The sequence below is a fragment of the Furipterus horrens genome, unplaced genomic scaffold (genome assembly GCF_987537825.1).
Source record: "Furipterus horrens unplaced genomic scaffold, mFurHor1.1.pri manual_scaffold_5, whole genome shotgun sequence".
Classification (NCBI taxonomy): Eukaryota; Metazoa; Chordata; class Mammalia; order Chiroptera; family Furipteridae; genus Furipterus; species Furipterus horrens.
Window position 1 is genome coordinate 128,854,611 of NW_028327175.1, and position 27,954 is coordinate 128,882,564.

Consider the following 27,954-nt stretch of genomic DNA (forward strand, 5'->3'; position numbering starts at 1 on the left):
CTACAGCCCTTTGTATCATACATATTGGTCTCCCACATTTATTGATTAACTGATTAGAAAAAAATGCAAGAAAATACTTAGAATGTTTATTGACTTAAGGTTGGCTAGGAACAACCTCCACTTATACTTTTTAAGATATTTCACCTCATTGAAAAAAAAAGAAAATATTACATTATAGACTTCCGACTTTCAAGTGTTCACTGCTCTGGGTTAAGAAAACGTCCAGCTCTTTCCTGCAATGTGTTTCAGTATTACAGCTCATCAACGAAAGGTGTATGCCCCAAATTTCCACTTGCTGCCATTGACTTCTTGCCAGAAACAAACTTCTTTGCAGCCTTTAAGTAAACAAACAAAAGGCATAAAATTAAAAGAAATAAGAACATGTATTATCAAGTACTTAAACTTATTTATTCTGTTTTTTCTCAAGTTTATGGACAGGACATTCTAAGCCATCAATTCTGTTATCAGCCTCTTGTAAAAATTTAACTACAGGAGAGGGCTAATGTGTTATTTTAATTTCAGGAAAAGCTCAGCTGTTCTTTTGAGTATCCCATCATATGTGTGCCTGAGCAAATGTGGTGCTCTTAATATTAGGATAGCTGTTAAAGATGGGGATAAGGAAAACCTCAATGACATTGCAAAACAGAAAGAGTCGGCCTTGGTTCTTTCCTATTTCTGTATTACAATGGCAAATAGTCTGAGTTAATAAAAATACAGATTGTTAACTTAAAAGTCATATTTTCTACCTTAGTATTCCTTATGCCATGACTACAAGTTCAAAGGCTGGTTTGTTAGGTTAAGTGTAATACCATAAGTATCAGCCCCCATATTATCTCAGGTCACCTTTATTTAAAGGATGGTAGTGTTGGCAGCTGGGTTGGGACTCACATAATAGTATATGAGGACAGACATTTGGAAGAGTGTGTAATAAACTTTGGGCCAAGTGAAATTATATCAGGGTTACTCCTTAAAATAAACTGTCCCTTTTTTCCATCCTCATTGTTCCTACACCAGGTAGACATCTGGTCACAAGATGGTTGAGACCTCTATAATGGAATGGCAGTTGAAGTTTTTAATACTGAAAAGACTAGAAAAACCTACTGCTTCTGGATTTATTCTGTAGTTCTTGAATACAGTAGTCCCTCTCTATATCACGATTCACTTATCGTGGCCTCACTTGTTGCAGGATTTTAAAAAATATTACATTTAATTATTTATCGTGGATTTTTCGCTATATCTCAGGACTTCGTGGTACTGTATATGTATATTGTTAGTTACATAGGTTTAAGAGTGCAGAATGTTTAAGAACATAAATAGTGTTTATAAAACTGTGGAAAAGGTTAATAAGGGAGTGGGAAAGGTTAATAAGGGACCGGGAATGGTTTATAAGTGTGTGGGAAGGGTTTATAAAGCCATAAAATATATATAAATACTAAAATAAATGTAAGGTTCCTACTTCATGGATTTTCACCTATTGCGGGGGGTGGGGGTTATCTAGAACGTAATACCTGTGATAAGTGAGGGAATACTGTAGTAGGGAATATGAAAAGGAAGTATAAGATATATTCCTTGCCCTCAAAACAACAACTCATCTTGTAGGAAATAATATCTGTGAAAAATACAGCAAGAGCAGGAGAATGCCTCAGGCTGAGAAGACAAAAGAAAACCTTGAGATGCTGGATAGTGAAGGACTGGCAGAATAGAGACTTTGTTTCTTGAAAGTGAAAAGAAAAAATAGCAAACTTGACTATTAGTTTGAATCATAAAATTGCCAATGTTCAATTCTTCTTGACCTCTAAGAATTTAGAATGGTTTAACCTAATGGTAATTTAGTTGAATGAGAATACATAAAGCCTGAATTGATAAGGAAGCTATTTGCAGATCTGATGGTAATGAGCTCACCTGCCTCCGTACCAGGCAGATAGACACCAAACAGCACAAGAATAACATATACATCCCAAGGAAGCTTGTGCATGCTTTCTGAAATTGAATCATTAAGGTCAAGCTATTTGATGTTAAATCATAAGTTTTCATTTGCTTACATTTATGACATCACTGTCAGCTACTGAGTCAATCTGCTGAAAGACTGTGGATGGTGGCATGTATGAACCAGCAACAAGGGCCTGAGACCCGACTTCATCCAGGAAACCCTCAGAAGACTCCACTGACATTAGGTACCCAGCTTTCAGCTTGCTCCTGTCGAATTAAAGGTGCATCATTAAGATAGAAGCCAGTGTTACAGAGCAAGGCAATTTTATAAATAAAATTCCCAAACTCTCAAATATATATTGGTATGTAAACCAACAGCTTTGAAATCTTACACTGTTAAAGGCCTCCCTTCTATTTCTTCAGCTCACCAACTACACTTTTTACATTATCATTTAGAAAGTTGTCAATACAAGATTATACAAAACCCCCAACAGACTGCCTTTTGACTTTGGACTAGAACCTAGATCTAGTTAAAACTATTTTAATATAAAGCTTTGATTAGTGAAATAACTCTTGTCTCTTGATACTTTCTTGGTGATAATTTTAGGCATTTCTATTAAAGAAAAATAACTATATGGACTCTTAAAGCACTGTCCACTTAGCAGAATGTTGTGTGCTAATTCTGCAGCTATCTCCGCAACCCCAGTCCCATTTCTGTCCTGGGATTTATCTCATTGAGGGTAGAAAGTAATGGGGAGGCAGGTGGGAAAGCCCAAGGAGCTTAAATGTGGGTACAAAAACATCAATTTCAAATAAAATAAAATCCAGTTTGTAATTCTCCCAGAAATAAATTGGTGTTCAATAAGGCACCTTAGATATTTAAGAAATTATCCTCCTTTGGCATGCTGTAGCAAGACTTCCATATACACATAATTACAATTATATGTAGCAATTTTACCAATTTGCCAGCTTGATTACAGTGGTATTTTAGCTGCAATAAGCTTTACCAAAAGATTATTAATTTGTCCATTGAGGAGTGACACCTTACTTTCTCTTTCACTAGAGGAAGACTAAGAACCCTATGGGGAAAAGTATCAACTCCATCCAAATGGCAAAAAACAAACACACTGACATTAATAACTGAAACTCCATTTTCTACATTTTGTCATACACTTACTAAAATACATTTCCTTAAATGAGTTAGCTTTGAAACATATTTTTCTAAAATAAATCCAGTGTTTCAATTTGTTCTCACTATGTTTTATTTCTGGTACAATCACACAGAGCTACACTCTATTAACCCTTGGTTCCACGTATACAATATTTATAAACTGTGTTGTCATTATTCAAGACAGGCAATTTCTTAGTGTGTTCAGTATTTAACAGAAGTAATAATACAAATGGGAGCAGAAATGACCAATCGGTTATTCCTTCCTGGCTTGTACTTCACCATCATACTTGCCATGTGGGTACTTATGATCATGAAGACTGAGTTTCAGGATTGACATTCTGAATTGTCCTCAGTGGATGGAGTCAAAGTTAAATGTTTTAAATTGCGGTATGAAATATAAGCTGATTTCCAACTCTGCCCAAAGTCTCTCTTTTAGTTAAGAGAAAACCCCAGAACTACCAAGTTAGAGGTTGTTAGTATTTTCAATGAGGACAGTGGGAATTTAAAAATCACCAAATAGGTGATGAGTATTTCAATCTTTTAATCAGATATCTTTTTTTGGTCTATCATGTCAGTAAAGAGAATAATAAATTGCTAATGGTTATTGTAGAACAGGAACTCATATACTGGTGGTGTGATTATAAACTGGTGTAAATCTTTACATTATGACTTTGAATATAAAAATAAAAATATTATATAAACATATTTTAAAGCAGAGCCTTTCGTTATAATGTTTAAAAGTCTTAACCCAGTTGAGACTCTATACCAATAAATTAATATGAAATACAAATATTTTAAATGCAAAGATGTCTTTTAGAGTTTATAATTTCCGATTGCAATAAAGTTTCTTCTGAGTATATTTTGATATGCCAATTAATAGTTTGTAACAAATTTTTAGTAATTTGAAAATATAGAAACATGTTACAAACAGAGGAATCACTGGGAACGAAAGATCTTTTTGTGTTTGTAATTTTAAAATTTCTACAATAAACAGCTATTAAATAGAATAAATATATACATATATAATATTAACAACTATGTTTAAAAATGCATAAAAATGGCCAATCAAATAAGCAAAATGTTAACAATTATATCTTTAGATGGTAGGATATGGATATGTTTCCCCTTCTTTTTAAACACCTTTTTGTATCTTTCAATCTTTGTGTGCATATATATTGTTATAACTACAAAAAATATAACTTTCAAATAAGTGAAACACAAAACACACAGCTAATACTGAAACTTACTTGGCAGCTTGGACATCTGTATTGGAAAGGTTTCCTTGAGCGATTGTTTTTACTTGGCTGTAGGCAGCCTTGATAACCTAGGACAGACAATGAAAAGCTGGTCATCTCTGATCAGTGCCAGAGTCTTCTGCAGCAATCAAATGCTCCTCTAAGACAAACATACAAGATGGAAGGTTAGTTCCAGAGAAATAGCAGAGTATCCATTTGAATAGAGTTTTTAAGTCATTATGTGTTCCTTATACTTCCAATGTTCCATCATGCAGTTGTTTGTAAAAACAGGGTAGCAAAGCTCCTTACAAAAATAAGTGGCACCACTCTTATTAGGGTTTTCTGGACCCAAGGGTAGGTAGGACGACAACCATGTCCAGCTTGAAGCAGCTAGAGGAGCTTGAGACCTTCGCCCATTGTCCTTTACAAGATTACAAAGGGTCCTAATATTTGAGAGGGGGGGGATAGTTATTTTTTACGAACCAGGGGTATGGACTTGGGGGGGGATTGCTGGGGGAGGGAGATGCTGGGTGGAGGGGAGCAAAGGGGAGAAAATTGGAACTGTTGTAACAATATAATCAATAAAAAACATTAAAAAAAAAAAGAAAAAAAAATAAGTAGCAGAGGATGGCAGGGGGGTTTAGGAAAAGCAAACATGGATTTATAATCACGTGTAAAGAATACACACCTCTAAAATTTCCCCAGCCTCTTAAAGTGTCATGCAATTAATACTGCTAGCTCTTACTATTCACTGAGAAGAAAGTAGTAATCCATTCAGCCAATTTAAAGCTTGTCAATACCAGGAATGCTGGGGTCAAGAAGGAATCAAGTTCTAGTGATATGGGTGAGTACTTGGTAAATATATGCCGAATAAGGAAATTAATAAACCTGGCCCATGATTTTCTCCATCCCAACCCTGGCATCATTATGGATCTGCTACTTAATGTTCCCTCTAATCACTTAAATTCTGTGAGGTCCCTCTGGCTTCACTTCTGTCTAGCCTAGATCCAAGAATATATTCCCTCAATCACTCTTCCCAGTGTTCCCAACTCCCCTGCTATCTCCTCATACTCCTGAACTGCCTACTTAGCAGGACTTGAACCTGGGATCAACCCTGCTACCTGCCTCCTCGATTAGGCTAGTGAATATTATTGAAGAAAAACTGCAAACCAGACCTGTCAGTACTGTGAATTTGTGGCCACTCATCTCAAGGATATCTACCCCACTGCTAATTGCTATTTTGTGTGTATCTAGCCATTCATCTGCCCCAAGCCTCCCATTTATAGTTTCCTACCTCCAGTGTCTGCTCCAACCTTCCTTTCCTTTCACTATGAATGTTTCTTCTAACTTCATCTCTCAGTGTAAACCCTACTAAAACTATCACCTGCCTCCCTGCATCCAAGCTCCACCTGCCTATACCCACCTTGCATTTCTTTCTTCTCATTCATTCCTTATCATTTACTTCCAACATTCCAGTGAAAACTGATATCACCAGTGATATCCTAGTTTGCTAAAATTATTGGACCTCTTTGGTAACTAAAAGGATGTTAATCCAGAGTAGATCAAAATGGTGTTAATCATTCTTTCCTTGCCTCCAAATGTATCAGTTTCTCTTTTTTTTTTCTTCCTGTTTTCTTGGCCATTTTCCTGAGTCACTTAACGCATACAGCACAAGGAGCTTCAGTTTTCTCCTATGGTCTTTTATACAAAACCCTGACTTCAACACAATCTGTATTTTGAGGACTCTCAAATACACATATTGGCCTTGACCTCACCTGAACTCTCTATTTAGATGTCCCAGAGACAACTCAATGCCACTTCTCCAAACAGAACCAAAATACCAAGGAAGCATTTCCTTCCCCTTTCCTGGAAGCATTAGTATACATGTTTCAGTTTCTTCCACAGCAGATACACTTCAATGTTACAGAGCTCTGATAAGTCATGGCATTCAAACATTTCTGTATTTTAACTAAAAACATGTTAATGCAGGGAAAAAACTTGTGAGCATTGGTGAGTTTGCAACTTACATCTCCGGCAGCTGCAGCCTGTGAGATAATGTAAATCCCAAAGAGTCCAGAATCTGAGTAACTGGCATTAAAAGCGGAAACCTGAAATATAATGAAACTTGACTGTACGTCATTCTACCAGGTAGAATGGGGCACAATTTCCCTAACACTGTTTAGACAAAAACTTGTACATTCATAATATAAGCAAAATAGACTAACATTTTGTTTACTTTCATTTTTGCTAACCTGTTTTGATGATTAAAGATTAATGTAAATATGAATTTGTGAACTGTTATTAGAGACACAATGGCTGAGTGTCATGGATTATCGGCTTTGGCACTAGACAAACCCAAGTTCTTCCCTCTTGTCGGTGACCTCCTTTTTACCAATTCACTTTCACATCTAGACTAAAGTCAAAGAGATAGGGAAAATTTTCTGCTTGGTGGCTGTTACTGATTATGTCCAAGGTAGCAAAAAGTTTAGCCTCTGGATAACAGCATTACTATTGTCTAAACAGTGTTAAGCTCCTTAAGGTAACACAACTGCCTAGGATAAGGTTTCTCAGTATTTACATAAGGATCATCTGATTGTTATTAAGAATACAGACTTAGTTTCCTGCAACAGATGACTTAGATCTCTGTAGACGCAGTCTGGGACCCACATTTTAAACTAATATTCCAGGTGATTCTCATGTACTTTAAAATTTAAGAACCACTGGTACAGTCCATATAAAGCACAGAGCATTAAAAAAGGCACTTCAATTACTTGAATTATAATTCTGAGACTATCCTATTCATACTCCAAATTTATGGCCAAATATTGAATTAGGAATTTCTGTTACATTATATTGTTGTATTAGGATTAAACTCCAGCCACTTCAAAGCCATAATTATCACTTGAGGGTGAAGAACAAAGTAGAACATGAACCAGGAGAAAGAAAATCTGGGGGAAATTTTAAAAAGCAGCAGCTGAATTAATTTAGAAATCATTTAAAATAGTGGCTCTGTATAGAAGATTCCAAGGGTTTCATTGTCAAGTAAACTTTTAAAACTTCTTTAAAAGAAAAAACTTTTGTGTGGGCATTCTAGTTGGGAAATCGTATTGGCCAAAAAAGGTTCCTCTGTTAAAAAAGTTTGAAAACTAGCACTCAAATATTAAACAGAGGAGTAAAAGCAGAAGGGTGATTTTAATTTCCACTTCTAAGTGTCAAATGGCCAAAGACTTACTGAAGCATAAACCTACCTGTGCCATGTATTGCTGGAGTTATGAATATTTAATCATACAATTTAGTACATGTTACTTTTTAAAGGCATATCACTGAATGTCACGAAAGGTATAGTACATTGGGAAAACAATGGTCACTCATTAAATAATATTTTGTTGACATTTTACATTCTCTTGATTTGAATATCATTATTTTGCAAGCTTTAGCACTTTCCTCACTATCATAAAAAGGTGTCTTCTAAAATAACATGGACTTTTTGTTATCATTAAATGTCATCACTTTTCTTCTCCTTTTTTAAAAAAGATTTTATTTATTTATTTTGAGAGAGAGAAGGGAGGGAGAAAGAGAGGGAGAGAAACATCCTTCAGTTGCCTCTCACATGCCCCCAGACCTGGCCCGCAAACTAGGCATGTGTTCTGACTGGGAATTGAACCAGCAATTTTTCAGTTTGCAGGCTGGCATGCAATTTACTGAGCCACCCCAGCCAGGGCTCCTTTCTTACCCTCACCTAAGGACATGCTTATTGATTTTAGAGAGAGGGGAATGGAAGGAGAGAGGAAGAGAAACATCGATGTGAGAGAGAAACATCAATTGATTGCCTTCTTGTATGCACCTGACTGGGTACTGAACCTGCAACCTAGGCATGAACCCAGGACCTTTTTTACAGGATGACGCCCAACCGGGTCACACCAGCCAGAATTTCTTGGTGTGTATCTTTTATACTTGGTTGATAAGAACGAAAGGGAACAGAAGAAAATGTAGAAAAGGACTAATTAGAATTTAAGGGAATGTTTAATATTTAAAATTTTAGTATTCTAAAGGGAACTAAAGTGTGAACTTCTGATTTTAAAGTATTCTTTTTACAGGGGTGGGCAAAAAGTAGGTTTACAGTTGTCAGTATGCGAAATAGTTTATTCTTACGTTATTATTTACTAATTATTGTATTAGTTTCCATATGAACAACTATAAACATACTTTTGCCTGCCCCTGTATATTAGAATAATTAAAAAGACACTAATTTTTCAGTAGACCCACTGAAGTACTAAAATCAAGCCTGGCTGTCTCTTCAACTTTACAAAGATTTTCTTTGTGTTTGTATTAAAATTTAAGAGCAGATTAACATTAAGAGCAGACTATCAGGGCTACACTTTAAACACAGAGCCTTTAAAAAAAAGAGGAGAAATCAACTGCTCATACTTACGTCAAATGGATGGTGAATTCCCTTGGCAATGGCTTGGTACAGAGGACTGGTGGCATTGCTGCCTCTCTTAATATGTGGCCCTGCGCCGAGAACATGCTGGAGAACACTAAATGCATTTGCTTCTGCACTCCCTGCAGCAGCACTTTCTGCTACAAAAGCTGCATGGACAAGACTGTCTCCATTCTGTTCTCGAATTTCACCTGGGGCCATGTAAGGAGAGGGTGAAGAAGAAAGCAGTTTGGTCACCACTGGTTTTATTCATTATAATTCTGTACCACAGTATGAACCCACTAAGATTAAGCTTTTCTGAGGCCTGGTGCGCTTTCCCAACCATCCTGCCATTCCCCCAAAACACACAAAACCTGTTTAAAAGACAAGACCCAAGCAAGCTATTCTTCCCTTCCACATTGAGACTGGTAGTAAATAATCATGCCTATTTCACTCTGATATATATTTGGTGGGGAGGTGGGTAATTCCTTCTGAAAAATTAACCTTAATAGAAGAAAATACTTACCTCCACGGTATCTGGTCTTTGCACCGGATAAACCAAGCCCACCCCTCATGTTCAGAAACCGTTCAGCAACTTGCTTCAGAACAGGATGACTCACACCTATTTCACCAGAAAGGAAACAAACTAGAATCAGAATTTCTAAAAGACAATTATAAAACATCCATTTAAAAACTAATGATTATACAATTCAAATATTACAGAAGTAAATAGTAAAGAAAATAAGAGACCCTGCCTGCTCAAATGCCATTCTCCCAGAGATATCCATTTATAGTTCTATGCTTATATTAATATTAACATTTTATTTTTCAAAATGGTATTATTCTACTGATATTGTTTTTAACTTGTCTTTTGTAATCTGCATCTGAGTAAGTGGTCTACATTAAAACTTTAATGGTTATATAAAGAATTCCCTTATATAAATATATGATCATTTATTTAATTAATACCTTCTTTATGGACATTTAGGTTTCCAATAGTTGGCTATTAAAACAATATTCATTATGTGTCAAAGGACTCTTTCAAGAGAGTAAAGACAACACAGAGAATGTATCTGATAAGGATTTAGTATCCACGATATATAAAGAAGTCTTACAACTCGAAAATAAAAAACAAACAAACAAAAAACAACCTGCAATGACTGGTGTGGCTCAGGAGACTGAGCACCAGCCTGTGAACCAAAGGGTCACCGGTTCCATTCCCTGGTCAGGCACATGCCTGGGTTGTCAGCCAGGTCCCCAATTAGGGGTGCACAAGAGGCAACCACACACTGATGTTTCTCTCCCTCTATTTCTCCCTCCCTTCCCCTCTCTTTAAAAATAAATAAAATCTTAAATAAACAAACAAAAAAGCAACCCAATTAAAAAATGGACAAAGGACCGGAACAGACATTTCTCTAAAGATATACAAATGACCAATAAGCAAAAAACACTGGTCATAAGCACAAAAAAAAGGTCAACATCATTAGTCATTAGGGAAATAGAAATCAAAACCACCATGAGATACTACTTCATACCCACTTGGATGGCCATAATCAAAAAGGCAGAAAATAGGAGAATGTGGAGACTTCTGGCCAAGATGGAGGCTTAGACAGACACGCTCAGTCTCCCTCTACAACTAGAAAGGAATATAACTACCTCAAAAAAAAAGATAACCAGAAATTCCAGAAAATAAAACTACATGGAAGCCCAACGTATGAAGTTATAAACCAGCGGTGCTTGACCTGACGGGCAGGAGGGGCGAAATCGGAACCAGAACGGAAAGGTGGGGTGGTGCTGTTTGTGGTAGCAGTGGGGAGAGCAGCAGGGGGAGCAATCTCGGCTGCAGTCGAGTCCCGGCAGCTTGCGACCCCAACACTGGGAAAGGCAGCCCCCACATTGCCTTGGACGGCGAGGCCCAGAGGGTGGGGGGATGGATCCCGGTCTCCCAGCGGAGAATAAAGGCAGGAATCCCTCTTGGACCCCCACCCCCACACAAAGCGCCACAATGCAGCGAAAAAGGTTGCAGACCGCCAGGTAGTGACAAGTACACGGGGCTCTGCCATCTATAGCCTGCGCCTGCCCAAGAAGCAAAGCAAAACACAAATCTGTCAAAATGAAGGAGACAGCGACTGAAATCCCAGTGATGCAAATCACTGCAGCAGATGAGGAACCTGACAGACGAACAAATAAGAAACCTTTCAGAGGCTCAGTTCAGAGCTATAGTTATAAGGTGGCTTACAGAATTAACAAAAGATTTGGAACAAGACAGGGAAGGAATGAAAGCCACTCATACTGAAACAAATGAAAACACATACGAGACAAGTGGTGAGGAAATAAAATCCAGAGATCAAATCAACAAACCAGAACATAGGGAAGGAACAAACAGTCAACCAGTGCAGAAAGAGGAAAGAAAAAGTAAGGAAAGTGAGAAGAGGATCAGAAACCTCTGGGACAGCTGTAAGAGACCAAACATTTGGATTATAGGATTACCAGAGGGCGAAGAAGAACTAGAAATTGAAAAATTATGTGAAAAAATAATGAAGCAGAACTTCCCGAACTTGGGGAAGGAAATAGACTTACAGGTCCAGGAAGCACAGAGAGTTCCAGAAAAACTGGACCCAGGGGGAACCACTCCAAGACACATTATAATCAAATTGTCAAAAATTAAAGATAAAGAGAATCTTAAAAGCAGCAAAGAAAAGAATAATGTACAAAGGGGTCCCAATTAGACTATCAGCTGATTTCTCAAGGGAGACCCTGCAGGCAAGAAGGGACTGGCAAGAAATATTCAAAGTAATGAAAAGCAAAAACCTATAGCCACAAATACTCTATCCAGCGAAACTGTCATTCAGAATAGAAGGGCAGAGAAAGTGCTTCCAGGACAAAATAAAACTGAAGGAGTTCATTAGATCCAAAGCACTATTATATGAGATGTTAAAGGGACTGGTTTAGAAGAAGGAGGATCAAAATTATGAACATTAAAATGAAAACTGCAACACAAGAACCAACAACAGAAGCTAGGGAATTGAAACAAAGGCAAACTAAGTAGGCAACGAGAGTGGAAAAAGAACTATAGGTATGGGGAACATACTGGGGGGAGGTCAGCAGGGAGGGGAAAGGGAGAGAAGGAGGGAGATGGTAAAGGAATTAAGAAGCATAGTAGGAGGGAATGGAATAGACAGGAAGAGGTTGAGAAGAACTATATGCACAACCAATGGACATGGACTAAAAGGGGGGGACAACTGGAGGGAGGGGGGCCACCGGCTGGAGGGAAGCAGAGGGAAGTGAAATTGGGACAACTGTAACAGCATAATCAATAAAACATATTTTTAAAAAAAGGCAGAAAATAGAAGACCTGGTCAAGATGGCGGTGTAGGCAGACATGGCTCGCCTCTCTGCTCAACTACATCAAAATTACAACTAAAATATAGAACTATTAGTCAGAATCATCAGAAATCGAGTTGAATGGAAGTTTGACAACTACAGAATTATAGTAACAATATCCATCAAGATAGCGGGGATTGAGTTGGTAGAAGAAACTACTGGAGCCCCAAGCGGTTCATCTTAAAGAACCCACATACACACTTACCTACTCAGACTCCCTCTCTCTGAGCTCTAGCACTGGGGGAGCAGCTTGGAAGGCACCAGTGGTATACAGGGAGAAACCAAAGTGTATGGCATCAAGGCCAGCAGAGGCCGTTGTCTCTATTCTAAACCCTCCCCTCATGGAGCAGGCAAGCTGGTGCTATATCTGAGATTCCATCAACCTGGCTAACACTGTTTGTTACACCTGGGAGATCCCCAGAGACTCTTCCCGACCCAACTTATGGCCACACCCAAGCTGCTTTTCCATTGAATGGCTGATCTTGGCTCCTGCTTCACAACATCCTAAATCCTATCAAACAATCAACAGCTGGCCTCAGTGAGCTCTAGGCCAGGCTCTAGCAAAAGTCAGCCTACATTCACAGCTTGGCTTTCCCTGGGAATCTCCAAGCCCAGTACAAGTAGGACCCATCTCAGATTACTTTATAGCTCAGGCAGGGTGCCCTGGGCAAAACACAGGTGGGGGCTGACCTTGGCCTGCACCACCTGGGAAGCCCCAGGGCCAATGCACCCAGTGGACAGCTACAGACCATGTCAGAGCACCAACGCCCTGACCTTGCACAGTTGATCCTCCATGAAGGGTGGAGGTTGGTGGTCAGTGGTCATAGCCAGTCCTTGCACTTGACTAACCTGGCTAAATCCCTCCCATTGATCTGCCAACAGCAACCAAAGCTCAACTACAAGAGGAGGGTGTACTCAGACTATACAAAGGGTGCACCTTGAGTACCGTGCTTGGGTGATAGGGGAGGCTGTGCCACTGGAACCTACAGGACACCTACTACTTTAGACCATACTACCAAGACATGGAGTCAAAGCAGCTCTCAAAGCAGAAACAAACATAGGCAGACTGCCAAATAGAGGAGGCAAATAAATATGGCCCAAATGAAAGAACAAAACCCCAGAAAAAAGAGGTAAATGAAATGGAGATAGCCAACCTATCAGATGTGGAGTTCAAAACACTGGTTTTCAGGATGCTCAGAGAAATGATTGAGTACACCATAAAATAAAGAAGTGAACGTTATACTACTGTTAGGTTTGTGCAAAGAAGAAGGGAGGAGTCGTGAATCAGCTCAAAGCCTATACTGAAGGATGTTCAAGCAGGCAGGCTGAGTCTGAGTGACTGCAGCCCAGAATAGAAACAGAGTGGAGGGTTTTAATGGGTGGGGGAGTTGGTGGGACTTTCAAAAGTCCAGATGGAGCTAGTAATAGGGAAGTACGCTCTGACAACAGGGAAGTTACTAAAATATTGGCAGCAGAAAAAGATATCTTTGTTAAACAGGATAACCGCAGGGCACAGGCAGTTACTGGGGTCAGCAATTAGTGGGGGCAGATTTATTGGGGGCTTGCCGAAATTAAACTTGAACTCCTATGCATTAGATATACAAAGTGAAATGAAGAAAAATATACAGGAAACAAACAGTGATGGGAAGGAAGCCAGGATTCAAATCAATGATTTGGAATGAAAGGAAGAAATAAACATTCACCCAGAACAGAAAGAAGAAACAAGAATTGAAAAAAAACAATGAGAGAATTAAGGAACATCTGGGACAACTTTAAACAGACCAACATCCAAATCACAGTGATGCCAGAAGGAAAAGAGTAAGAGTAAGAAATTAAAAACTTATTTGATAAAATAATGAAAGAAAACTTCTCTTATTTGGCAAATGAAATAGATATACAAGTCCAGGAAGCACAGAGTCCCAAACAAGCTAGACCCAAAGAGGACAACACCAAGACACATCATAATTAAAATGCAAAAGGTTCAAGATAAAGAATCTTAAAAGCAACAAGAGAAAAGAAAAGTTACCTACAAAGGAGTTCCCATAAGACTATCAGCTGATTTCTCAAAAGAAACTTTGCAGGCAAGAAGGGACTGGAAAGAAGTATTCAATGTGATGAAAAGGAAGGACCTACATCCAAGATTACTCTATCCAGCAAAGCTATCATTTAGAATAGAAGGGCAGATAAAGTGCTTCCCAGACAAGATAAAGCTAAAGGAGTTCATCATCACCAAGCCCTTATTATATGAAATGCTAAAGGGACACATTTAAGGAAAAGAAGATCAAAACTATGAACAGTAAAATGACAACAAACTCACAATTATCAACAAATGATTAGAAAAAAAGAAAAACTAATTAAGCATACAATTAGAAAAGGAACAGAACCATAGATATGGAGATCATATGGAGGGTTATCAGCTGGGAGAGGGAAGGGGGAGAAATGGAGAAAAGGTACAGGGATCAAGAAGCATGACTGGTAGGTACGGAATAGACAGGGGGATGTTAAGAACAGTAAAGTAAGTGGAGAAGCCAAAGAACCTGGAGGGAAGGAATGTTCCTGGCAGAGGGGGGGCCAAGGGGAAAAAAATTAGGACAACTGTAACAGCATAATCAATAAAATATACTTTAAAAAAAAGCTGAACTCATAGAAACAGAGAGTAGAATGGTTACTGTCAGGAGCTGAGGATGGATGGTTAGTCAAAGGGTACAAACTTCCAGTTAACTATAATGGCTATAGTTAACAAACTGTTTTATATATTTGAAAGTTGCTAATAAATATTAAAAGATCTCACCACACACGAGAAAAAGGTAACTATGAGTGATAATGAAGGTGTTAACCAACCTGATTGTTGCAATCATTTTGCAATACAGATGCATATCAAATCACATTGTGCAGCTTTAAGTTATACAATGTTATATATATGCTGATTAAGTCAATCAAGCTGAAAAAAATGATGGTTAAAAAAGGCAGAAAATAACAAGAGTTGGTGAGAATGTGGAGAAACTGGAACCCGTGCACTGTTGCTGGGAATATAAAATGGTTCAATGGTTTTGGAAAACTACCTGGCAGTTCTTCAAATGGCTTCACAATTACCATATGTCCTGGCAATTCTACTTCCAGGCATATACCCAAAATAATTAAAAACAGGTGTTCTAATCTAACAAAAACCTTACACAAATGTTTATATTCACAATTGCCAAAAGGTGGAAACAATCCGTATGTCTAACTGGTGATGGAATATTTTTCAGCCAGAAAAGGGAACACTGTACATGCTATAATATTAAGTGGACTTTGAAAACATTACGCTAAGTGAAAGAAGCCAGTTATAAAAGGTGACATAATGTATGACTCCATTTAAGTGAAACATTCAGAAGAGTCAACTATGTATAGACAGAAAGTAGATTAGTGGTTGCCAGAAAGGCAAGGAGGAGGTAGAATAAGGAGTCATTGCTAATGACTGGGTTTTCTTTTGGGGATGATGAAAATGTTTTGAAATTACAAAGTGGTAATAGCTGCACAACTCTATACTAAATACCATGAACTGTATACCTTAAAAGGGTAAATTTCATAGTATATGAATTATTACACCTCAATTAAGCTATTACTTACAAAACAATGAATGAGAAAAGAATATTGCAATTAATATTCTCAACCAACTATTTTATAAACTTGACCAAATGTTTCTGCAGGTTATATTCCAAAACGTAAAACTGTCAGGTCTAAGAGCATAAACATTTAGATTTTTGGTATACTCATATAGGCCTCCAAAAATGTTCTATCAGTTTATACTCCTACCAACAATTTTTGAGAGTGCCTACTACAAAACCCTGGGTAATACTGGGTAGTGTCAACCTTTTAATTTTCTGCATATCTCACAGATAAAAATTTTCTTAGTGAGGCTGACCATCTTTTACAATGCTAAATGACCACACACACACACACAAGTTTGCTCATGCACTTTGCCTATTTCTCTATTAAACTGTACTTCTTCAAAACAAACAAACAGAAGCAGCCTGCACATTCTCTGGCTCACACACATTAAAACAATTTTTAAAAAGTTGTTCAGTAAAAAAATAAAATAATAAAATAAAATAATAAAACAAACCAGAACAAAACAGAACAAACACAAATTGTAAAGGATCTGGAGAAATTTGCCCTTTGTCATAGGTTTTGCAAATACTGTAATAAATTTAAAGCTAGTAGTTTACAAAGTTAAATGTTGGATTCTGCTTTTCAAGAAAAAAAAGAAAAAACACTAGCAACTAAAATCTCATTACTTACTGCCTATGAGACATAAACAGAGGACTGAGCTGTCAAATTTTGCTCAATCCATATTCACCTAATTACAATTTAAAAGACTACTCTTAAGAAAGCAAATCAGTATGTAGGCAACTCCCAACTTACCAAGTCCAATCAAAGCCATTCTTGCACTTGTAAAATGGTTCTGAACATAGTGATGTAACTGAGGAAGTTAAAAACATTTGTTAGGTTATGTTGGTATAAACACAAAAAAGGTGGGGGAGGAGGGATTGGGTGGAGGTAGACAAGTGTACAAGGGGGATCAATGCTAATGAGAAAAAAAAAAACCACACCAAAAAAAAATCACACCATATGAAAACTTAAAAAGGAAAATAGCATGCTATAAAAACTTAAACTGCAGTTCAGTAGAAAAATAATCCTTTAAAAGTTGTTATAACAAATAATGAAGGACTACCTAGATTTTATTTAAAAACTACTACTTAAAAGCACTAGAACTGAATGTGGTGATGGTTACATAACTGTGAATATAATGAATACTACTGAATTGTGGACTTTAAATAGGTAAAGTGTATGGTATATGAATTACATTTCAATAAAGCTGTTACTGAAAAAAATAAAAAGAATAAAAAAGGGAATAAAAAATTAGAGCACACCCTGGCTTGAACTTGAAAAAAATTGAACGTAGTTTATGATTTTTATGACGTGACTTAAGTAGCATATCAGGTTTCTTTTGTCTTTATGCAGGTAGTACTAAACCACTATTAATATTCTACAGTAGAGCTGACAGAATTACCTCACTGCACCTCTCACCCATCTGGCCATAAGATTATGTCCATACCAGGGTTTTCAACCTGGATAATGAAAAAATTATCTTAAAAAACAAAAAAACTGTCACTGTCTCCTCACCCTGACCCCATCCCTAGGCTCACTATACAAACTGATATATAGTAGAACTCAATGTGGTATCTTGGGATCTTTATTTAAAACTACCCCTATCTTCCCTATCTCTGAGAATCAGTGAGATTTGAGAATCACTGATTTATACTATTATTTTAGACCTAATATACAAACAAAAGTCAGGCTTAAACATGTATTCTTAACAGGAACACTATTGTTCAAGGGAATGAAAACTGGTTCTTAAGGGTAAGAAAAAAACCTTATGCCTTTTATATACAGAGTACAAATAAAAACACAGTACATAAACAGATATTCAGTGTTATCTGGGTACTAAAAATTCAAGGCGGGGGGGGAACGTAGTAAAAAATGACTACAACGGCTCTTTGGGAATGGGTCATAATGTTGAGAATGACTAGGCTAGAGTAATGAAACTGAAATTCTAATCAAGTTACCAAATTTTTGTGCCCTAAAATGAATGATTCCTATAAATATGGAGTTACCTTGGATATCCAATTCTTTTTTTTCCCTAGTGAATGCTTCCATTGCTCAAAGCATTGTAGCACCAATTTCTTTAGAATTTCCTTTAGCCTAGGGACACGTTTTAAAAATGCTAATAATTTGAAATAATCTTGGTTAATCTTTTGGTATTTATCTATAACACACACACTTTATTACTATTTTTCAAATAAAAGCACAGTTGACATACAACACATATCTTGTTTTTTAAGACAATAGGACTCTGGTATATTATACTCAAATTGTCTTTTCTTCACTTGACAATACATTACAAAACCTTTCCATATCAATTAATAATTTGAATGGTTGAATAGTGTTCCATAGTTATTTAACTATTTCTCCAGTGTTGGATATTTAACTTGTTTCTAATTTTTCACAATTATAAACAATACCAAAATAGATAAATAAATGTTTTGCTTTGTGCTTTTAGCTACCTAATTTATCTTCACAAAGGTAAATATTTTTAGTCACAAGATTATGATATTTAAACATTTAATAGTGTTTTAAAAAGATATGTACACAGAGAAAAGGGTCTAGAAGACAGTAAACCTACACATTAACGAAGAGTGACGTTACATATGTGAGGTGTTTTCCTTCATTTTGCTTGTCCTTGTTTCTGAATTTTCAGTAATGAGTATGTCCCCTTTATAATATATAATTTTTAAGGTTAAAACATATAAAAAATTGTTCTGATAGAATTTTAGCTAAAAAGCTAATGCAAACAAGAAAAGGAAACAGGTGAATTTTTCAAATTAGAAGATAAAAAAAATTAGCACACAAACCCAACATGACAGATGAACATTCAATTTAATGTGAAATAAGCACATTTTAAAATGTGACGTGGTCCTGGTTGGTGTGGCTCAGTGGACTGAGAGCTGGCCTGTGAATTGAAAGGTTAGCAGTTCAATTCCCAGTCAGGACAAATGCCTGGGCTGCAGGGCGGGTCCCCAGTTGGGGTTGTGCAAGAGGCAACCAATCAATGTATCTCTTACATACTGATGTTTCTTGCCCTCTCTCTCGTTCTTCCTCCCTTCCCCACTCTTTAAAAGTAAATAAATAAAATCTAAAAAATTAAAGTACCTCATCTGGTGTCACTTTTCCAATCCTATAGTCTGGACAATACAAGGAATTAGCCAAAGCATTTCGGTAAGCTGCAGCATGCAAATTTTCAATGATACCTATAAAATAAGTAAAGAAGACTTAGAAAGCTTTGGTCATCTTAAGGCAACTTTAAAAATTCTACCAGTTGAAAAGTGCAGAGAAAAATAAGATTATATGATAGTAAGCGTCTACAATACATGCTTGAGTCCCAACCTAAACACTTTTCTATGTACCTGGTATTATTTCGAAACTATAATGTCCTGGGCTTCAGGAAGTTGACTTGCTGTGTGACCTTGAACAAGTCACTTAATCTGAATTTTACTTACTTCTAGGTCCCCTCTCTAGGTTAACAGTACATCAAAAGTGCAGAGGGGCACAGGGGAAGGCAGTGGGAGCTAGACAGGAGTTAAAAGAAGGTAAATCTGGCTGGTGTGGCTCAGTGGATTGAGTGCTGGCCTGAGAACCAAAGGGTCACTGGTTTGATTCCCAGTTAGGGCACATGCCTGACTTGTGGACCAGGTTCCAGCTGGGGGTGTGTGAGAGACAATCAACTGATGTTTCCTTCACACATCGATGTTTCTCTCCCTTCCCCTCTCTCTGAATATAAGTAAATAAAATCTTAAAAATAAAAATCTGGGATGAGTCTTACAGAATGAGTAGATGTTTGCCAGGTAAGTATTTTGGGAATGGCATTTCAAGCAGCAGAAAGTACAATAATTTGATTCAAAGTGGAACTGCAGCTAGAAGAGGGAAAGGGTAGAGCAAGAAACAAAAGAGACAGGCAGGGCCAGATGAGTTTGGGCTTTATTCCCTATGTAATTAGAAGCCTGTAAAAAACTTCCACTGGATTTTATTGTCGGAGGGATCATTGTAATAGCAATGTGGAAGATGGGCTGAGGATGTAAACCTGCAGGCAGACACCTGCCAGCAAACTACAGTAACTGTTCAGGCAGAAAGGAGGGTTGGAGTCTCACTGCTACCAGTGGGGAAGAAGCAACTCATTTTTCTAAAATTTACCAATCTGCCCTAACAAGCGTTGTTCAGTGGCTTGGGTGTCATCCTGCAAAGCAAAAGGTCCTCAGTTTGATTCCTCGTTTGATTCCTGGTCAGGGTACATGTCTGGGTTGTAGACCAGGTCCCTGGTTGGGGGTGTGCAGAAGGCAACCAATCGATGTTTCTCTCTCTTTCTTCCTCCCTTCCCCTCTCTCTAAAAATAAATAACTAAAATCTTAAAAAAAAACAAACCATTCTATTTCTTTTGTAGAGGTCTAGAGTAACACAGATCATACTCCTTTTTGACACAAACTTATCACTATGAAACAGTATTAATTAACATGAGCCAAGCACTCATGTTGGAGGGAGAAGACCCTCTCTTAACAGACCTGCATTCTGCCTTTTAGTGTTTGTCTCTGTACATTAGGTAAATCTACTATGACTCTCAAACTTGTTATGATTGCTTTGTAATGAAGGTGTCCTGTGGGGCTCAGTGGTGCAATTTTCCAGAACACCTGAGCTAAATGTTCCAAGAATGTTTCTTGAGTGGGTTTTGTTCACTCTCCTGTTGTATTTGAGTCTTGAATGCTGTAGGCCCCTTCTTGGGTGTAATTAACTATCAGGCTGGGTGATTATAAGCATAGATCTTCATTACAGTGTATGAGTCACTGTGCAGGGGCTGTTCCCCGAGGCGGAGTTGTTACCCGCAGGGTCTGGTGGTGCCTGCTGGAGCTCCCTCTTTGGGTGTACTGCTTGTGTGGCTAGTTGGGTTGAGCTCTGATGTGGTCTGAAGCCCACCACTGGTTATGTTGGTTCTGGGTCCCACTCAGGTGGGGTTCTGGTGCAGGTTAATGTCAGACTCTGCATGTAACTGGCCTTGGGCTACCTGTCTGGAGCTACCTTGCTATTCACTGTTTGTGGCTGCCTCTATTGGGCCTGGTCATTTGTGGGAGGGGCCAAACTATGGACAAGCATCGGCTTCCTGCAGCTCTGAGCCAGGGACAGATCAATAAAAGGTCCAAGGCACTCTGAGGTCTGCTTCCACCTGTTGGCCACTCTGTCACTCTCTGAGGTCACCTAGTCTTCCTCCAGAGCCTTCTGAAGACATACTGTAGAGTGGCCCCAGGCTGTCCACAACCCACTGGCCCTTCCACAGGGCATGAGCTCATTGGGGTTACTGTGGTCAGGAGCACCAAGCTAGTGGGTCTCCTGCAAAAGGCCTGCATTCTGAGAGAAGTCCATTCCACATGGAGCCCCTGTAGTTGGTCACCTGTTTAGACCTGAGTGGTCTACCTGCACATCTGCTCCTATCAAAAGGTGAATTACTTGTTTACAGATTTGCTTTGCCAGTTGTACTTGTCAAAATTATAGTCAAACATTACATAAATACAAAATATGAATACAAAAAAAGGTCTTATTTAAAAAAAAGTAGATTGCTTTGGAAAAACCCAATAAAGGCAGATTGGCTAAACAGTAACAGTAATATGTAAAAATAAACAATGATGTCAGTAGCACCAATAAATTGCTGCTGGATTTGGTGAAAGCAAAACCAAAACAACTCCCCCGCCCCCCCCAAAAAACACCCCATGGTGTGGGGTGGCAGGAAAAATGCCTAGGATTTCATAATTAATATGTACTATAAAAGATGAAAAATAATCAACAAAATAAATGTTTAGAAACAAAAGAACAAACAATATATTTTAAAAACTGGACACATTTCTGGAAAAGGCATTTTCAAACCCAAGCAGAAAAAAACTTCAACATTTTTTCCCCTCTCTATAAATTGATCTTCTTGAAAACATAATATCTTATAAACTGATGTAATCTGAAAATGTACTTACAAGCTTGTGGATTCTGAAAAGCCACAGCTTTATCAATCATTAGCTGAGACTGAAGGGCAGCTACCTCCCAACGACGAAATTCAGGTGCTGCGGTGACATTGAGCAGGAACTCCATTAGAATATCGCTACAGAAGACATCAAGATACAAGTTAGGAGTCAAAAATTTAAAACCAACATCTATTCTTTATAACTCTCAAGATTAAACTTTAACCCTCTGGTAAGCACAGTGTTTTAAGCACAAAGTCAGAGTCATAATGCCACATTTAAAACTGAGCAGTTTAATATTTCTTTAAAAGCAGATGTCCTAGCGTTGGCCAGGTAGCTTAGTTGGTTACAGTGTCGTCCCAATATGCCAAGGCTGTGGGTTTGGTCCCCAGTTAGGGCACATACAAGAAGCAAACCAAAGAATGCATAAATAAATGGAGCAACATATTGATGTTTCTCTCTCTTTCTCTCTCCCTCTCTCAGAAATCAATTGAAAAATAAAAAGGCAGATGTCCTAAATACATGCAGGTACTTACACATCATCCCGTAGACATTCCACAGTGTATGCCATGTTTTCCCTTGTGGAAGTCACACTGCATCAGAAATAAATTACTGTACAGTGAATTATGTGAATCAGAAGTTTTCCTTTATATCTGTTAAATTAACCATTTTCTTTGAAAAAATTATTTTGAAGCATAAAAAAGTATAAATAATAAAAATACACATACCCATCAACTAAAATATAAAAATATTTTAAAAATATGTTGTATATCTGAAACTAGTATAATATTGTATGCCAACTATAACCACAAAACAAAAATATTTAAAAGTATATTTTTAATAAGAAAATACAAATGATTTAATTTTAAAAAGGAAAGAAAACCTGACTTATTATATATGAATGAATCTTGAAGACATTATGCAAGTGAAATAAGTCATTCATAAAAGGACAAATATTCTATCATTTCCCTTCTATGAGGTATCTGGGTAGTCAAAACCACAGAGACAGAACATAAAATGGTGGTTAGCAGGGGCAGGAGAGGAGGGGGATAAAGAGTTTGTGTTTAATAACTACAGAGTTTCAATGGGGAAAATGAAAATGTTCTGGAGATGGATAGTGGTGATAGTTGCTTCATGTCACTGAATACTATAGAACTGTACACTTAAAAGGAATTTTAAGTTATGTATATTTTACCACAACTTAAAAAAAAAGACAACTGAAGTTGAAGATCCCTTTGCACTCTACCCAGGCTAATTCCCTCACTCTTTCCACTCTAGAGACAAATATATTAATAAGCATTACATATTATTGTTTTAAAAAATTACAAATGCCTGATATCTTTTAAAAAATACTGAAACTTGTTTTTCTACAAAACATTTTTTTTAGTCTATGCTTATTCTCAGATCTAGCTCATTCTTTAACTGCTATGTAGTAATCCCATTATATGACTATATCATACTTTATCTGTCTCCCTAAAGATGGCCATTTAAATTGTTTCCAGGCTCTACAAAACATTTTTGTTCATGTGGATTAAAAAATGTTAGGTTGTAGGATATGCTCATTTTCAATATTACTAGATATTCCTTGACTCTTTTCTAAGTAGTTGAATTAATTTATACTCCCACCACCAGTATTAGATATTCTCCATTTCTCGTAACACTGCCAACACAAGATATAAAAACTCTTGATGGGTGAGGAATGATTAGTGAACTACTGATTACAAGTGAAGATTGCTGTTTCCGGCTTCCTTTTCTGGGAATAGCCTATTCCTATCTTCTGCCTAGCCATCTTCTTTTTGGTTGTTTGTTTCCCCTAATATGCAATTCTTTATTTTTCAAAAAAAATCCTCTCCACACTATGTACATTGCAAATATCTACTCCCAGTTAATGACATTTTTACTTTAAAGCATAAAGATGTTTACATTCTGATGTAGTCAAATTCATTAGTCTTTTCCTTCTTGTGCCTTCTTTAAGAAATCTTTAACCACCTTGATAACAGAAAAGTTCCCTTACAATAAAAACACTGGTGTTTTCAGTATTTATTTCCTGATACTTATTTGCAACAAACCTTAATTTACCACCTACTGCTTCAATTCCACGAGTTATCTTGAAAGATGATGCTCCTTTTGTAGTCTTAAAAGAAAAAACAAGTATTTTTAGTAGTTTTTAAATTCTAAGTTTGCCAAATAGCACACTGTATTATAATTTAACATCTGTCATTAAATTCAAAGGAACTTTATCTAAATAGTGGATCCTTTTTAGTTTAAGAATTATAAACCAGAGTTCACCAAAAAGCACAAGTATAGATTTTCAGATAAAGTACATTTAGGCAAAAATTCCATTATCAAATATAAGTTTATTAGATTTTCAGTCTATTCTAAATGAGATTTGCATATGGAAAAGAATAATTTTCTTTCAATTTTTAAAAACTGATTTCTTATACTCTAGCACAAATATTCTGATTGACACATGTTATATTAGGGGACTGTACAGGGATGAAGTGTTCCCTCAAAATTCATGTCCAACCAGAACCTGTGACTGTGACCTTATTTGAAAATAGAATTTTTGCAAACATATTTAAAATGAGGTCACACTAGATTAGAGTAGGCCCTAAATCTAATATGAATGGAACAATCAAGAGGGAAACTTGGACACAGAGACAGAGAGAAGGCTTTGTGACAAGAGGCAGAAATCAAGAGTGATGCAGCTGTAAGCCAAGAACACCAAGGATTCCCAGCCACCACAAGGCAGGAAGGAAGAGGCAATGAAAGACTCCTAGAGTCATCAGAGGGAGCATGGTACAGCTGATACCCTGAGTTTGACTGCCAGCCTGAGAGGATACATTTCTGTTGTTTAAGCCACTCAATTTGCAGTAATTCGCTATGGCAGCCCTAGCAAATTAATACAGGAACACTGCTTTTAGTTTTTCTTTGCTGTAGGACCAAGAGACCACAGCATTTCTAAACATACTGAGGCAGTAAAGCTGCTTACCAGACTGGATGCAAGACGAAGCAAATGAGAGGTTCCTAAGTTGTTAGAGTCCTCGTACCTACTGCCTGCTTTAACGAACAAACCAATTCTTGATGCAGGAGCATAGTTTTCCAGAGAAGCAATCACTAAACCATTTGGTAATTTGGTAAACTGTATTTAAAATAAAGTAGAGATGTGAATAATCTTTAAATTACCAAGATAGTAAGGCATGTATAGGTTCTAGGGAGCAACTCAGTATGACTAACCTCAAGGTCCTGAGGATGTGGAGGCACTCCTGCAGGGGCAGTTGTAGCTTTCACTTTGGGAGCAACTTTGAGGGAATAAAATCTCTAAAAATACAAAAAAGACAGGTTACACACACTTCTCAGAAAAACAATGTACTGTATCCTAGTGTGTCTAAGCAATAGAAGATGTTCAGTGGTAAAAGAACTGTATGGGAAGATTTAACTGATTAACTTATTATGAACTTATTAACCATTTACCTAAGCCTCTCTTAAACCTCTATTTTTTTTGTGATTTGTAGAGCCTGAAGGAATACCAAGTTCTACATGTTCACTTCTACTATGTAAAGAGTTACTGTATTTTATTTTGTCTTTTAACTATCTTACTAAATCTTCAAGTGGCTCTTTCTAGCTCTAATGCTTTGAAATTATTTGAAGTGTGGAACTGTCACATCCACATTCTTTTGTAGATCTTAGCATTACTGCTTCCCTTATCTGCCCAAAGAGTCTCATCTTTTTAGTCTATTTTCCAATTGAAATGACAATCTCCTTAATCATTTTAGTAACATTTATAAAAGATACAATGTAGGGCCTGGCTGCTGTGGCTCAGTGGATTGAGTGTTGGCCTGCGAACCAAGTGTTGCTGGTTCAATTCCCAGTCAGGGCACATGACTAGGTTGCATGTCAGGTCCCCAGTTGGGGGCACGAGTGAGAAGCAACCACACAGTGATGTTTCTCTCCCTCTTTCTCCTTCCCCCTCTCTCTAAAAATAAATAAACAGACAAATTATTTTAAAAAATACAATGTACCAAGAAAAACTTCTATCAAGCCCCAAATGTTTCCCATAGTATCTTCACTCTCTTGTCTGCTACTCTGAGACTACACAAGGAAGGGTTATAGCTTGTTTGACTAATAAAAATTTATATCATCCTGAGATTAACAATAGTTTCATCCATAGCACCATCACGCAGAATCTCAATGTGTAATATTTTAAAAGGTCCTTTTAAATGATGGATTATGAATCTAAACTGCGTAACTTTTTTTTTGGCAAATGATATACAATGACACAGAATTTGTTTTATTATGCCTAAGGTTTATGAGGTTACTAGTGGATATGTTAAGAATTAATAAAAACTCGGTACTCCCAAGATCATATGATCAAATGTGAAGGGCAGAGGGTGCGTTGCTGTGCTTTCAGCAGCAGTGCACTAGTTGATTCCTAGTTTTCACTTGCTGTTAGTACTTTTTAATTATAGTTACAATTAGCTTTGCTTTATCATCAATTTGTTTGCTGGGTGTAGTATAGTTAACCCTACTTGTGATTTTGGCTTTTAATTTTCCAAAAACTAAAATTTAAGACATGTGGGTATAGCAGTTCAAATATGAATAATTCATAGTGCCACTGCCAAGGGGGATTTAAGTACTTTCCCCCCAAATGTACCTGAGCAGTGACACTTCGCTGGTCATGTGCTTCCTATAATTTGTCTCATTCAAATCAGCTGCAAAGATTTATCCTAGTGCCCTGGCCTGGTAGTTCAGCTGGTTAGCTGGTCCGCATATATACAGGGTTGCAGTTTCAATCCCTGGTCAGGGCACATACAAGAATCAAACAATGACTGCATAAATAGGTTCTGCAACAAACTGATATTTCTCTCTCTCTGTCAAATCAATCAATTAAAAAACTTATTTTAATAGCAAAATACATATAAATTATGTAAAATGTTATAATTAGGAACATTAGTAATTACTTTCAAGTTTACTGTAATTTGTTCACATTGGTACTCTCCAACTGTTACCTTTGAGGTTTTTTCCCCTACTGGAAGGTGAGTATGGATGGAACCGAGATTTTGGGATCTTTAGCCAGTCTAACAGGGCTGCCCTCAAAGGGTTGTTAAACTTTGGTTTGTCTAGATGTGACAAGAAGGTTAAGACAATCACAGCCTAAATTATGGCCATTTGTATAATCCATAGTATATCTATTTAAACATGAAGCACAGGAAAACTCCATTCCTTGACCTTTTGCACTTCCCTCTAGCAGGTTACTAGGTTACCTAATAAATACGCTGGGTACTATTGGCATTTTGGGCTGTAGAATGTTTTGGCCCCAACCCAGACCTTTAGATGCCAGCAGCACTTCTCCACAGGTTGTTACAACCGAAAATGTTTCCAGATATTGCCAACTATTCCCCGGGGCAAAATTAGCAAAGCTGAGCTTTTTAAGAGCTTTCCGATCTCCCCCCTTGATAACCATGTTGCACAGCGACACCTGACACCTGAGTTTTTCCCAAGTGACAGCTGTGTTTCATTTGGGATTGAAGAAGAAGCCTTAAGTAGCTCTTGAGGGCAGACCAAAGACCCAAAGAGGAAGTCGAACGAGATCTAGAAAAGCACACGTCCTACTGCTGGGTCACCGTAATAATCAAGTTCTAGGCAGTGATGACTTCACAGGCATTAGCTCATTTCTTATCATTTTACTCCTAAGCCCACTTCACCGCTGGGGAAACTGATGCTCCGAGAGACACCAAGAAGCAGAGGCCGCAACTGCCAGGGTAAGGGTGAGGGGCTGGGTCCGCGCCGGCCTCCTGCCCCCAGGTCTCATGGTCTCCTCGGGCACGCAACTGCAGCAGTGACCTTCAGCGGTCTCTCCACCCGGTCGCTTCACCCTCGCTCGCAAGCCCGCTCCCTCCCTCAGGTTTTCTTTCATTAGGTCACTTCTGCGTATAGCACGAGCCCGGCCTCCAACGTCCGACCCACCCAGCCTGCAACCCCGCTGCAGGGTTCAGCTCAAGGGCAGACCAGACTTGAGGTCCAAGACCCCAAACTAAGCCCTTCCGGTTCGCATCACCTTGCCGACAAACTGCTCCCCAACCTTCCCCAAACCCGCTGGCTATGCTCACCGAGAAGAACCCAGCTCTGTTTAGCAGCTTCATGGCCCCAAATTGCTCTGACTCAGGGTCACTGTCAGTTTATAAGAAAGCAAGATGGTGGCGACGGCCGGAAGTTCCCAGC

General features: G+C 37.8%; 1 protein-coding gene across 1 annotated transcript; it reads right to left on the reverse strand.

The window, feature by feature from the left end:
* Window positions 1-72: 72 nt before the first annotated feature.
* On the reverse strand, window positions 73-27,954 carry UQCRC2 (ubiquinol-cytochrome c reductase core protein 2). The gene is made up of 14 exons (XM_090277782.1): window positions 27,843-27,954; window positions 24,970-25,053; window positions 24,725-24,874; window positions 23,802-23,866; window positions 22,269-22,325; window positions 21,748-21,872; window positions 18,893-18,990; window positions 16,544-16,601; window positions 9,282-9,377; window positions 8,768-8,967; window positions 6,363-6,443; window positions 4,348-4,424; window positions 2,043-2,196; window positions 73-335 (listed from the first exon to the last, which is right to left on the reverse strand). The coding sequence occupies exons 1-14, from the start codon at window positions 27,873-27,875 to the stop codon at window positions 252-254; spliced, it is 1,362 nt and encodes a 453-aa protein (XP_090133908.1). The 5' UTR covers window positions 27,876-27,954; the 3' UTR covers window positions 73-251.